Source organism: Betta splendens, chromosome 11 (genome assembly GCF_900634795.4).
Source record: "Betta splendens chromosome 11, fBetSpl5.4, whole genome shotgun sequence".
In the NCBI taxonomy this organism is placed as follows: domain Eukaryota; kingdom Metazoa; phylum Chordata; class Actinopteri; order Anabantiformes; family Osphronemidae; genus Betta; species Betta splendens.
The window spans coordinates 835357-850396 of NC_040891.2; the positions used below are offsets into that span (position 1 = coordinate 835357).

The following is a 15040-nucleotide window of genomic DNA, read 5'->3' on the forward strand; positions in this document are numbered from 1 at the left end:
GATCATTGGCAGAAGTCAGCAGTCTGTTACATGGTATGTGGATTGATGGGGCTTTTATTACAAAGAAATAGCAAATCATTTGAATAATTAATTCTCAAGCAAAGTGGAGGAATTAAGGACTGGCACGGGCCCAAATGGTTCAGCGTCATATGATGCAATCTTGAACAAAATTATTTATAAGAACTGTATATTTTTGCATTCTGTCAAGTTAAAAATGATATTTTAAAAAAAGATATTTTAAAATCCCTTCCTTATGGAAACGCATCAGAAATGACAAGACTTATTGGATCAGTAGCTAAATACCTGTCCTCTCCAATTACTCATTTATTTAATTTGAGCTTTTCACATTGCATATTTCCAGAAAAGTGGAAGGAGTCTAAAATTATTCCATTGCCTAAGAACAAAACATCAACATTTACAGGACCAAATAGTTGACCTACTGTATTAGTCTCATGCCTTTACTGAGCAAAGTAATGGAAAAAAAATGCTTTTGGACACATTGATAAATATTTCTAATGACCAAATACCAGCATGCATATCGAGAGGGTTACTCTACGTGTACTGCTTCAACTCATGACAGATGAGTGGTTAGTGGAAATAGATTCAAACAGGTTTGAGGGTGCAGCAATGCAAGATTTTAGGGCTGCCTTTGACCTGTTAGATCTTGACAAATTAATAAAAAAAATTACAATCTTATGGTTTTTCATCTTCTGCTTTGAAAGCAGAGTATTTACCTTGCGTATTAGAAGATTTGGATTCTCACTTGTCTTGGTCAGCTCAGACTGATGATATGGTGGTTAAAATGGGCAAAGGCATTGCTATGGCAAGGAAATGTGCTGCATACATACCCACTTCTATTCCTAAACAAGTAGTACAGTCTCTTGTTCCATGTCATCTAGAGTATTGCCCTATTATATGGTCGTCTGCATCACAAAGGGTGCATCACAAGCCTAAGTTGGCACAAAATAAGGCTGCCAGAGTTGTTGGCTGCCAGCCATCAGACTGTAAAAAACAGTAGTGCCGTGACATACAATGCGGAAAACATAGTGTTCTTCTTCACTGTTGTTGTAAAACCACCATAATAACATCACTGTCTGTACCTTTGTAATATTTGTATTTTAAGTATTTGTTTTTTTAAGATGCGTAATATCTAATATCCCATACTCATACTCATATTTCACCCTTTCATCCACGTTTGATTTTGTTTTGGTAAACATGAACAACGTATTGCACAGTTAAATAATGTTGTTATTTATCCTGTTTTTTTGTTTGTTCTTTGATACAGTAACAGTCTATGGCTGCTGCGAACAAAAGAATTTTCCCATTGTGGAATAAATAAAGTTGTATCTTATCTTATTATTCCTGCCCTGGTTCCTGATGATTTGGTGTTGACAGTTCCAGTTCGGGTCCATTGAATTGTCAGTTGCATAATGCATTTTCAAAATGCATATTGAATGGTCAATTTCAGAATGCATTTTTTTTAATTAAATGACCAAAATAGCATATTGAATTGTCAATTGCAAAATGCATTGCCATTTGAATAAAGACTACAAAAAAACATGACAATAGGAAATGCAATTTATTAAGTTTTTATTTAAAGCTTTAATTAATAAAACTGGGTATTGAATTGCCACTTTTAATATTGGATAGCAAAATGTAAAACGCATTTTCAAATTACATGACCAAATTGCATATTGAATTGCCAAATGCAAAATGCATTTTCAAATTGAACGACAATCTTGCATATTGAATTGCCAATTGACAAATGTATTGTGAATTGGATTCTGAGTCTGAAAAACTTCCATACTGCTGACATACGGATTCCTCTGAGGATCCTCTGGATGCCTCCATGGCTGGAACCCTAGCGTGGTCAGCAGCTGGATATGCGCTGATTCTTGTTCCATTGCGATCCAAGAACGAGCACCTCTACCAGATTCGACTGGATCCTCTATTAGATCCTCTAACAGAGCTGTAGAATATATTTTTACACCCTTCTGCAAATATTTTTATATCATCTAATTGCAGACACGTAGCTGTATATGAATTTTTTTATCATTTTTCTCTGGTGTGACTAATAATAGTTTTCAGTGATTAACAGTAGTTTTAGTTTTAGTATTTAAGGCCAGCTTTTGTTTTCAGTGATTGCTGGTTCGTCACGTCGTGAGCATGAGTGTTACTGTGAATTAGGCCGAGGAGCATTTGATGAAGTGGAGTCTTTTTTAGTTGATGTCCAGTCCTTTTGTCACCTATCGACATGGATGTTGTTTTGTCATCCATGTTTGGGTTTGTTTGCCCGAAAGGAACTAAGCGTGTTTAGTTTTAGTCTGAATGTATTCAGTGCTGTATAGTTAATTTATCCTTTAGGATCCAGCGCTGGTTTAGTTTAGCTCCCCAGTATCATTGTCTTGTATTTCATGTACTGTATACATGGAGCGTATTTATTTAGATAGTGTCTTTAGTTTAGATGCTTACCCGCATAGCAGTGATTTTAAGTTCTTACATTTTATGTAAGTCCTGCCTGGCAGTGAGTTTGTGTTTAATTTATCACCTCTCTGAGGTTTGAGTGGTACTGCTGGAAGAAGTGAGTTGTAATAATAAATAATTTTATGTTAATTCTTATTTCCTGTGTTCTGGTCATGCGATTGGGATTCTTCCCCCTTCATATTCCCTGTGACCTGGTCTGAGGATGCAGCTGTGACCTGATCTGAGGAGTGCTTTTAGTAGTGCAACAAGGTCACAGCTGTGTGCGAGTTGCACTTTGGCCGTAGCACCATTCATTCTCTGTGAGAGCAGTTAGTTCCCCACTCGCAGTGGGCATTAGCTACTGTTTCCTCATTCCACAGCATCTCCTCTCCTGCCCCCGTATCGTCAAGCCCTGCCGGTTCGGAAATGACGGGGGGAGTTTGTAACAAAACTGAGCTATCGGGGGAGAAGCACTTTGGTGAGAGAGGTAAAGAAGAACCCAAAGATCACTATGGCTGAGCTCCAGAGATACAGTTGGGAGATAGGAGAAAGATGTAGAAAATCAATCATCACTGCAGCCCTCCACCAGTTGGGGCTGAACAACTAAGGAACTTCAAGACGGTGAGAAATAAGATTCAGTGGTCTGATGAGAAAATAGAATTTTTTGGCCTTAATTCTAAGCCACATGTGTGGCAAAAACCAGGCACTGCTCATAACTTTTTCAATACAGTTCCAACAGTAAAGCATGGTGGTGGCAGCATCATGCCGTAGGGATGTTTTTCAGTTGCAGGGATAGGATGACTGGTTTACATTCCAATAAGACAATGATCCTAAGCAAACACCTGAACAAACAAAGGAGTACTCCAAGACATGTTCTTGAATGGTTCGGCCAGAACCCTGACTTAAACCCAATTGAGCATCTCTGGAGAGAGTAAAAATGACTGTCCACCAACATTTACCATCCAACGTGACAGAAGTGGAGAGGATCTGCAAGGAGGTATGGCAGAGGATCCCCAAATCCAGGTGTGAAAAAAACTGCATAATCCCAAAGAGACTCATGGCTGTATTAGCTGAAAAGGGTGCTTCTACTAAATCCTGAGCAATTGGTTTAAATATTTATGACCATGTGACATTTCAGTTTTGATTTTTGAATATGAATTAATTATTTGCAAAAATGTCAACAATTCTGTGTTTTTATGTCAATATGGGGTGCTGTGTGTACATTAATGAGAAAAAAATTAAATAAAATTATTTTAAAAAATGGCTGTAATATAACAGCCAAAAAATTTAGGGGGTCTAAATACTTTCCGTACCCATTGTATATATGATATATCTACTCATACTCCTGTTCTATTATCTAACAAGACTATTCAGGCTAGGTGAGCACTAAAACCAAGCTGAAGAACATTAACTGTAGAAAATGCGTCTAGCTGCCATAACTCAACTTCCAGACAGCCTCTGCTGAATGATTAAAAATCACCAAACAAATAGCCTGTCTATTAGCTACTGGCTGCATTATAGATAAAAAAAAACTTTGGGGAAACGTTACCATATCATATCAGATTGTATGTAATGTCTGCTATAATGTGCTATAATGTGGCATTGAACACAAATGAGATTATAAATAAGTCATAGTACAAGCTGCTGTACATTTACCTTACTATCCATCTGCTGCCTGACATGAGCAGGAACCTTTGTAGCATAGTCTGATGATTGGACTCTGCAAAGTACTTCCTCCAGCCTTGGAATCAGCTTTTCTTTGCGCTGGTGAAGCTGCAGAATCAGTTTGTCCTTGTTCATTCCACTCTGAGATGAAAAGATTAAAAAACTGCATTTTAATCATCACCGCCATATTTTGCAGAGTCAGACAACACAATATTGTTTTGCACAAATTTGTGGTTGTGGATAATAAGGTCTAAGCTTTTATTTCCATGTCACGCGATCACAAGTGAAAAGTTCATTTCACAAGCAATATCCGATAATAATAGTGATCTTAAATTGGTATTACACTGAAAAATATTTGTCATTAGAGTGATTAAGACAGACAAAGGAAATAAAAGATAATCAAGTAAGAAACAGGTTTTTGCCTAAAAAGACCTCTTACTTGGCAGGAATGCTGTAACCAATCCCAGCTGTCAATTGGTCAAGAGGCAGGGAGACAAACAATTGACTCACTCTCACACGGACACATCTACAGGCAACTTAGAGTCACCATTTACTATAACATAACTGCATGTCTTTGAACTGTGGGAGGAAACCTGTGTACTCAAAGTGAAGTTGTGACCACTACCAGATTTTTTTTAATTGTATAAAAAACACTTGATGTTTGCAGTTGTAACACACCTGGACGTGAAGGTGTAGCTGAAATGTATGGTCCACCACACCAATGAGGCTTCCTTTAGGTGGAGGTGTATTGTGGACAGAGACGAGAGAGTTAGTTCTTTGAGGACAGAAGATATGGAGGTGAGAGATCCGGCTTAGAGTCCAAACAGCTGACTGAAAGTGAAGCAGAACCTGGGCCTGGTGGTGTGAACACACTGCCCACACTGAAACACACAACATGCAAGCAAGATGTTAATAAACGAAGCTACATTATCATCCTACTTGTTTTGGTTGCCATAACAACAATTGAAGATTCTTCTAGATTAAGCATTTCAGTATTTCATTGTATTTCAACCTTTCCTGCCTCATGACTAAAAACAGCTACAACTGTCTTCAGCACCACTGCCATCCTTGCAAGGGCGAGCCAATGACCAGAAAACAACATTACCATAAACAAGATATTGTTGAGAACAGCAAGATGATAATAAATAAATATGGCAGGTACTTCAGTGCCTTGAACCAGTAAAGAAAAAAACAGCAGGAAATAAAGAGCTCTTGCTCTATGTGCATGTTGCAAGTTAACTACTCATGAACTGGAAGAGCTAGTTTAGTATATTCTATATTGTATGTAGTGAGTTTTACAGTGAGTTTTAAAAAATCCAACAGCATGTTGATTGAAGATGACTAAATTGAGATGAATATGCAGTTTAAACAACATTGTGCCTGTATAGTACAATATGTATGTATGTATGTATGTCATAGACATGTGTAATTGACAATAAATAAAAAATTATTGATCGCAACAGCAGCTTTTTTGTCAGAAATATAATTGAAATTACAAATAATATAAATAATATAAAAAATATTTGAGCACTTGTGATTACTGAAACTATGGAATGAATAACTGTTTGAAATGGAAGGGCTGTTTGAAGTTGTTGACTGAATTACTGGCAGGTTTCTCTTTGGTCATGCCACACTGTGCTCTTAGTGAACGTGCCACTCTGATTACTTCCTGGACCAACAGGAAATCTCTTTCCTCTTCAGGGAAATGCCAGTGTGCCTGAAAAAAACAGAAACATATCAACTAGCATACAACTTGAAACCTATTGAGTTAGAGGATGAAAGATCTGTACACTGATGTGGACACTGATATTTTAGAAAATCAGAAAAAAACAAACAAAAACAAAAGCAATCGGAAGAAATGTCTCCAAGCAGGTGGTTTTCTCTTAACTGTAAATACAATTAGGAAGTTTAAGGTCCTTAGGAAGAGGTGGACTGTCCTTTGCAGACAAAACTGAAGGTTTTGAATTTTGAAAATTAAATCAACTCCATATTAACACAAAAAAACGCAAACTTGCAAAGCTAACAGTGTACCTACTGTGTTGTGAAGTATGTATAGGCTTCGCTGCACATAAAACTAGTGCCTTGAATCTGTGCTCTTACATTTTACATTTACATGCTATTTATCATTTTATCACTCTTCTATCATTCATTGACAGGGTAAATAAAATATACCATAGAAATAGACACTGTTTTAAAGTTGGATTCTAAGAAATGCATATATTGTTTTGTATTAGTGATTCAGATCTTGAAGTGGACACACTTTTCTTGTGTACTACTTCTTTTACATATATATTTTGCTCGCAGTGTTGGAGTGTATATAAAATGTTTCATTTACTTTCACAAAATGTATTCAAACACAAATGATTCACAGATTCATCCATATCAGGTGTTTCTGCGTGTCCACACCATAAGCAGAAAATGTTTGTCTTCAGTTTATGTTCGTCTGATGTTGTGGTTATGTGCAGGAATAATTGGCTTAGACTTACCAGCTGGGAGGAGTGTGGGTACGGCTGTAAACACAGACTGTCCTGAGCAGAAGCTCTAGGTCTGAATGGTTGGAGTCTCTGCCACAATTCCTCAGTAATGAAGGGCATGAAAGGGGAAAGCATGGTCAGAGACACTGACACACAGTGATAGAGGACAGTGCTGGCCACATGTCGCATTCTGTCACTATGCTCTATGTCAGTCTGGCCCACCACAGGCTTCACATATTCCTAAAGGAAAAGACAAAGAAACATGACAAATACTGGTCACATCTGGAGCCAGAATTCTAGCACTTTATTTACTGTATGTATCTCAAGGAGTTGGTTACATTGATTGAGGCATTGATTACTGCAAATACGACAGAAACAGGATATCTCATCTCTAATCTGTCCTTGTTTGCTGATGAAAGAGATGCTCCTTACCATGTACACGTCACACAGGCTATGAACCCAGAAGGTATAAAGGGCAGATGTGACAGTATGCAGCTCATAAGCTTCAAAGGCCTGTTCACACTGTACTATTGTACTGTACAGTTTGGAGCAGATCCACCGGTCCATGCTGCTCACTGGTCTGGTCTGGACAATAAAAAGACAAATCCTAAATACATCCTTTATAGTACTTTTAGCTCAATGCTACTGTACGTTCACATCAATAAGAAATGTATAATTCATAATATTACGTTTAGAGCATTATGAAAGTGCGATGGTAAAACCTGTTATTCACCGTTTGCATCCATCATATTTTTTGTGCGTCCTGTCCAGCAGTTCAACAAGCAGCATGTATTAGGCTGAATGCCGTAATGTGATGGACAGTTTTGCTTTTACAAGAGGAGTATATAAGAAATATATAAAGTCTTCTTGATTAATGGTTTATTTTTTATTTTTTTAGTTCATCCTAAATGTGTGTGATGTCGCTGTGCTGGTGGACAGGTTGAGTTTGTGCATTGGGGGGTGTGTGTGTGTGTGTCGGGGGGGGGGGTATTAATATTATATACAGTAATAGTATATATAGTAGTAATAATATATAATATAGTATAGTATTATATAGTACAGTTCTATATTATATGTATGCTAAGTTATGCTCGCTAATAAATCAAAATCAAAAACTTCGATCCTCCTGTCTGAACAACAACTGCTCAACAGCGCCCCTACTGACTGCTGGTTAAATCATCCGAGCCGTGATAAACCTTATGAATCAATGACGGCGACCTACTGCACCTATTCACCGCAGCCAGCAGGTAGATGGGCACCTACTGGCCCATACGTATGGGCTGATAACCACTAATAATGACCATTGAATGCCGTGATAACGTCCGAAGCCGCTGACAAGGTTAGAAAAGATGTAGCTTAACATTGTTCACCCAAAAGGGTGAGGCAGACGTTGGTGCATGAACAATGCCACTTGTGGAAGCCAGGGTGATGGGAGGAGCTCGGCCACTACGCCCATCCAACAAGCAGAGGAAGGAATCCTAGCAGCCAGGGAGCCCACACACCTTCAGTTCCAGGAAGGCAGGTGTTGCGACCCAAGCCGCCCACACAGAGCCCCCCAGGCAGAGCTGCAGCAGCCACAGAGACAGCACCCAAGGTCAGGTCACCTCATGTCACTGTGGGTCAATGCTGTCCAACCCATGAGAACCAGGGGTAAACACAACAGAGCAGAGCCTGAGGACCCATGGAGATGCCTCTGCGCCCAGAGTCTACCCCATCAGCCCGACTATATCCCCTGGCACTCGCCCGGGCCTGGCAATTGGTGAGGGTTGGCAGAAACAGAGACCACCCAGGCAGCGAATCCACATACCCCGGGCAGAAACGGGCTCCCCACACACCAACCGCACCACACGCATAAACACTCAAACAGACAGAGATGCACACCCACATCAACACACTACCACAATGCTCATGCTCGCCCCATGTAGTGCTCCACTCAAACCTACACACATACTCTGTGGCTGTGCATTGAGAGCCAACCTCTGTCCAGGGCCCATTGAAGACCGCAGCCCGAGTAACCCAACAGACCTCCACCCCATGCCCCGCAACAGGCCCGAGCAACTACCAGAGGGCGTCAGACCGCTAGCGCAGGCAGCGCCCCACCCGAACAGGGGCAGCGTCCCAGGGGAGAGACACCCCTTCGGGCACAGGCAGGTACCCCCAAAGGGACCCCCCTGGACACAGGACACCAAGGTCTCCATCTCCAGGACCGCCCCTGCAGATTGGCAGGGAGGCCCGCCTCCGCTCCCCGGAGACAGGCACACGCCACCCTCAAAATGGCCCTACTCCGGCACCCCTATGCCACCACACCCCTACTGCACCCCTACTGCAGGGGTGCAGTAGGGGTGTGGTGGCATATGGCCACCCCAGAATCCACTAGCCCCATTGCCCAGGTCCCCTAGGCAGGCAGGACTGACAACACCTCTCTATATCAATGCTTAACCTGGGAGGATTAAGACAAGAGGCCACCATGCCAGTGTTGATGTTTTATCTAGACATCACTGCCTGATAGTTCTTTTATAGTTCCTTTACTGTGATCAACAAGACTTGGGGTAGATGACTGGAGTGCTGCACTTGAAGTGCCAAACCAGGGCACAGATCTGGTCTTGGCTTAAGGGACAGTTAGAGGCAGGTTGGCTCCCAGACTGGCCAACAATATAATAGTACAGACATATACTGTCTGTACAAATATGAATTAAGTACAGTTCCATTGAACAAGCAATTTCTTTGGTTTACCTCTTCCAGTGCTCCCACTGGTGTTGTGCTCTCAGCCAATACTTTCAGTGTGAACCTCAATGTCTGCCACATTTTATTACAGAAGTGTCGGCAGCTCAGAACCTGAGATGCAGAAAAACTGATGTCTTCTCCTGATGAAGAGAGAAAAAAAATTCAAACACGTACCATGTATAGTAATAAAAATACAATGAAACTAGTACCCAGCAGGCATTTCACTGTCGAATCATAGTTGAATCAACATCATAATTATAGTTGAATGACCACTATTATGTGTTAATTTTGAATAGTAAATTGATGGGGCAATGTTATTATAACGTCTTGCTGTTAACGTTATAGCATTAAACATTGTTTCAACGTTACATTAACGTCACAAAAACAACTGACATCATTTTAAAGTTAATTTATGAGTATTTTAGCATTACATGAAAACTACACCGATTTTCAATGGGAGTTGACCAAAACGATGTCGGGTAATATTTAAGAATGAAGGGACACTCAGGTTACTCCATAATTTCTATGCAGAGGAGTTATCATATAATCCTCCAGTAAGATGCCTTGGCAGATGGTTTGCTGTGGTCTAGAAAAATACAACTAGTGCTTCATGGTTTCCTCTGTACGCATACAGCACTAATATTCAATGGCCGGCAACCTGCTCTGGATTATTTAGAAGACAGCGACTTCTATAGTGTTAGAACAGTCTGATATTCAGGGTTACTTGTATGATCCAGAGTGCAGCCCAGATGAGGTACGCAGAGTGGATGAAGCTGTCACAGCCAAAAGGTGCCCGAAATGAGTTGACAGCGAGGCAGCTGACAGCGTAGGGGGTTTCCAGCCACGGAGCAGCAGACAGCGGGGAGATGCCACAGATATATCGACCGGTCATGTATCATCACAGACAATATTTGAAGGGACTACTGTCTTGTTTTGCCAGCCACCAACAGCAGATGAAAAAAAGAAGAGGGTTTTGGCTAAATGAGACATCTGTGGCTTTCTGACAACTGTCTGCTTTGATTTAAAATAAAAAGCTGCGAAAAGACTTACAAACGATACCTTTATTCAAACACACTTAAAAATGTGTTGTTGTTTTTTTTTGTTAAAAATGTAAAGCAATGTCTGAACGTTTGTCTGTTAGATTCACTTGTGCTTTCAGCGCAGAGACATGATGCATCTGGCTCGCAGTTGTCTGTTGCAGTGCAGCTTTGTCCTCCTCCATAAGGCGTAAGTCATCTACGCTGTACTATGGCTCATACAACTAATCAGAAATATCAGTATGTGCTGAAGAACTTGCTGTCTTCTAAATAATCGACAGCAGGACCTCTTGTCATTGAATACGCTTATGCGAGGAAAAACAATGGCAGAAAGATCAGTTTCGCTCCAGCAGCCTGGCTCTGCCCCCCTTCTTTGCCTGAACATTGCTGGGGCAGGTACAGAGGAAACCAGGAAGCACTAGTTGTAGTCTGTGAGCCCGGGGCAAAAAAAAGCCTCTGTCCTGTTTCAGAGACTTTTAGCAGAGGAATAAATGATAATTTCTCTGCACAGATAATATGGAGGGTACGGACTGTCCCTTCATTCTTAAATACTACCCAAGATCGTTTTGGTCAAACCCTATTGAAAAAGTTTTCCTTTAAACATTTTGATGTTGCATTGACATCACAACAATAATTAACTTTATTTCAACCATATTTTAATGTTGAAGCTCGGTTGTGTGCCTGCTGGATAGATTTTGTGGCAAGTAGCCCGTGGATTGTACAAGAACACTGGTGGATGAAAACAATACAAAACAGTTTAACATGATGCAGGGTAGATCACAGGAGTCAGTTCCAAGTCTCACTTCTCTTTTACTATAGAAAAAGTTGCATCTTCTGTTCCCACAACATAGTGTTTTACATTTCATTCTGCACAGCTTTGCACAGTCTGACCAATGGTGAGCAGAGATATCACTCACCCTGTATCTTGTGAGAGCAAAGAGCAAATCTTAGCGCATCAGTGCCACACTGAGGGATCCCCTTTGGGAGGTCTTTCCTCTGGGGGAAAGCAGATAGAAGAGGAAGTATTGTGTGTTCTTGGTCAGCCAGACAAACTATGTTAGTGCGGAGGAGAGCTAACCTGTGCTTCCATGGCAAATAGCCTCTCCCTTGAGTCAACATTTCTCTCTTTGACTTTCTCCTGAAGTTTCTGAGAGAAAGGAAAAATATAAAAGCAAGAGTTGTACTTTGTAATATAACAAAATAACTAAACTAATACTTTATTGATTATGTTTGATTAGATATATTTTTGGAACAAGCCCATGCTTGTATGTATTATGCTTAGAGAGGACAGTGTTACTAGACTGCTGGAGTGTGTTTTCATTATATTTATGGCAGCACTTTAAAAAGCCTAATTTTGATAACTCAGATAGTTCTATACTGAGTAATTTATTAGTAGTAGTGATAATGTCTTACCTCCAGAGAAACTCCATCTATAACGTCTAGTGGATCGATAACATTTCCCAGAGATTTACTCATTTTCCTGCCATGTTTATCTCTCACCAGGGAGTGAAAGAGAACCTGAAATACAGTATAAGAACATAGAACAATAATCGTTTTGCTTCCTCTATAGTGTTTGTATGGTTGGTATTTGATTGTGGACTTCTCATTATGTAAATACTTGTCTAAAAGGTAACTGTCCAGTCAGCTCTGTGCCAAGCATCACCATCCTTGCCACCCAGAAGAAGATGAGGTCACTGCCTGTTTCCAGAATAGAATTGGGGTAAAAGCGCTGAAGATCAGCAGTCTGTGGGAAATGTTAATTGTTGGTATTATTACTCAAAAGAAATGGGACTGTTAATGCATTGTCAGCTGCAAAAAATGCCAAACCTGTTCTGGCCAACCCAGCATGGCAAAAGGAAACAGTCCAGAGGAAAACCACGTATCCAGGACATCAGAATCTGACAGAAGCAGTAGGAAGACATGAGTAACAAAGAAATATTTGTATATTGTTAACCCCCTTTCCAGTTATTGGACATCCACTAGCCATTACAGCTACATTTATCAGAATATTAACTGTAACAAGGATTACATCACTAGGATGAAAAATGCCAACTGCAGCATGAGGTATAACTGAAAGATGTAGTAACACACTAGTAAATCTGATCTTTGCCTGATAAATGAAGGTTAGAGAATTCTAAGGCTTTAATTAAAGTTGACTCTGTTAAACCTATGTCCTAAAGTTCCTGTAAGTAAATTATACAGTGTAAAAGAGTTAGTTTTACACTGTATAATCACAGTAAAGCATTTTTTTCCCCTTTGTGCTCAGATGTAACATTTAGAACAGAAACTAAAAAAAATGGCAAAAGCTAATATCCATTTTAAAACAGGAGAAAAAAATATGACTAGTGAACCAGGGTAATTAAGTAAGCAATGTGATTTAAAAAAAAATTAAGATAAAGATGAGTCACCCTGAGACAAAACAATGTCTTCTGGATTTGCTCCAAATTTGACAGCAGCTCTCTGTCGGGCCTCGTCCTTGCTCCGTCCCCAAACCCACTGATCATTCTATGACACACATACAGCATAAGAAACCGACACAACAGTTTGGTGTTATATTGCACATTATAATTGGTATTACACCTTGCCATGACCCAAGTTTCTGTGTTTAGAAATGAGTTTGCCAAGACCCTCGCTGCCCCTACTGCTCCTCCTGAGCATGGTGGGAACTGCAAACTGTTGACCCACCATTCAGCAAAGGCCAGTCAGCAAGGCAGCAACCTGACCACCAGGTACTTTATTACAAAGCCCAACACCAGGCCTGACTAGGGCCATGCCAGGCAATAATGTGGTCATTTTCATAAGAATCTCTTCATAAGTGGACTTCTCAGCTTCTCATACCAGGGCACTAGAGAGAAGAATGCAGCCAAGAAATTCCCTGATTCCGCAGAAGACCAGCTCCATACCCAGGGTACTTGACGTTTCATGGGAGTTTACACAAGCATCTCATCTTGTGAACCTGAAGAAGGTGTGTCTCTCAAGGCATTCTGTAAGCAGTGGAAAATTCACAGCAGAAACAGTGCTAGGGCAGCCCATGAACAGGTAGACTTAGAGTTGCAAGTTGCTGTTGCTAGACTTAATAAGCGATCAACTTATTATTTTGATCATTTGAAGAGCTACACTTGATATAGAAGATACAGAAGCTGCTTGCTTATGCCACTTTGTTAGGCCTACACCAATCCCCAGGTGCTGGGGCAGTTGGAAGCTGCAGAGCATGTAGAACAGCTCATAGCTCGGCAAAGCAGTTGTCAAGCTGAGCAAGAAGCCGAATATCATATCAACAGGAGGTCAGTGTAATGACAAAAGAGCTCTCACAACAAAAAAAGATAGGTCACAGCAGCATAACAACATCAGGCCACCAGGATATATTTCCCAGAAATTAACCGAAAAAAGAATTAAAGCCAAGCATGACTAGTTGAGTAGGGAGATCAGTCCACAGGGGTGAGATCTTTGTCAACCACTTCGAGAAGAGTCCAACCGTGAGTGGTAGGTTTAGAACCCACCATCAAACACATGTAAAGGTACTGGGTTTGATATCCTGTGGCTAGGATATTGAACATTTTGACTCAAACAACCATTAACTTACAGTATGTCTTTTTGATTTTCCACACGCCTCAGCTTAGAAACACTACTGCTAAATCTAGCACAGCAAGTGTGTCAATATTGTCAATGAGACAATTCACCCTGCCAATTGGTACTGATACTTATCACTGTGTGAGATTTAAACACTTGCTGGAAAAGAGCACATATGTAAGCTGGAACCACCTTGCCAGCTAGACTCTAAACACTCCATTATTTCTTTCAGCTATTTGTTTTCATTTACATTAGAAATGAACTAATTTTGATATTATTTTACAATTACAAAATACACCAAATTCCAGTGGCATCACATTCCATGAAAATTTGCCGGTTTAGTTCCTGGATAGTTGCCAAAACAGCAACCATCGTGAGTGACCACTAGATTTCAGAGGTCATACTAACACCTCAAATGACAACTTCTGCTCAAAGACAAGTCAGTAAATAAAAAAAAAGGAGTGAAAACGGACAAGGACAGATTTCATAGTGGAGGTGGTGAACTAACAGCATAATCCCACAATGGTATGGTTTAGGTTTCAAATATTGAAGGCTAATACAAAATAAAAATGTGTGGAGTACGCAGCAAAATATGTCACAGCATAATTTTCACGAGTTTCAGTATTTGCTTTAATAATTTCTGTAAAACGGGGCACTAACAAATAACAATAACGGGCAAACCTCTGGGTGGTCAGTGGAATTAGCAAGAACCACTCGGTAAGCAGGAATCTGGTGACCCCACCAAAGCTGTCTGGAAATGCACCAATCACTGCAAAAGACATAGGTCTACATTGTTGCAATACTCAAAAGTTCATTAATCTTGAGGCTGGTGTCATTTCACAAACACTTCAGACCAAAGAAAAATTACATACAGTATAGCGCTTGTGTTTGTCCTATTTTCTAAATGAAAATAGTCAAAATTCAAAGGGTAGGACAGATTACCTGATGTTGGAAAGCCAGTTCTTCCATGTCTTAGTGTAAAAGTGAGGGATTATTTCTAGGTGTCCATCCTCCACAGCCTGATACAAGACAAAAAAAATCACATAATAGAAATATTAAAACATAGTGGTTCCTGTATACTTTGAGTAAACTAGAAATGTTTGCTTT

At 40.2% G+C, this 15040-nt stretch overlaps 1 protein-coding gene across 4 annotated transcripts in view; it reads right to left on the minus strand.

The window, feature by feature from the left end:
* Positions 1-15040, minus strand: part of vars2 (valyl-tRNA synthetase 2, mitochondrial) — a 49911-nt gene that overhangs the window by 16072 nt on the left and 18799 nt on the right. For all 4 annotated transcript variants that reach the window (XM_029166232.3, XM_029166233.2, XM_029166234.2 and 1 more), the window contains 14 exons: positions 14876-14952; positions 14615-14702; positions 12772-12868; positions 12191-12261; positions 11982-12107; positions 11777-11881; positions 11442-11510; positions 11281-11359; positions 9336-9466; positions 7035-7187; positions 6615-6842; positions 5734-5845; positions 4807-5009; positions 4120-4269 (listed from right to left, as the gene is read on the minus strand). In XM_029166232.3, the coding sequence (XP_029022065.1) occupies positions 4120-4269; positions 4807-5009; positions 5734-5845; positions 6615-6842; positions 7035-7187; positions 9336-9466; positions 11281-11359; positions 11442-11510; positions 11777-11881; positions 11982-12107; positions 12191-12261; positions 12772-12868; positions 14615-14702; positions 14876-14952 (1689 nt within the window). The remainder of the gene's footprint in view (positions 1-4119; positions 4270-4806; positions 5010-5733; positions 5846-6614; positions 6843-7034; positions 7188-9335; positions 9467-11280; positions 11360-11441; positions 11511-11776; positions 11882-11981; positions 12108-12190; positions 12262-12771; positions 12869-14614; positions 14703-14875; positions 14953-15040) is intronic.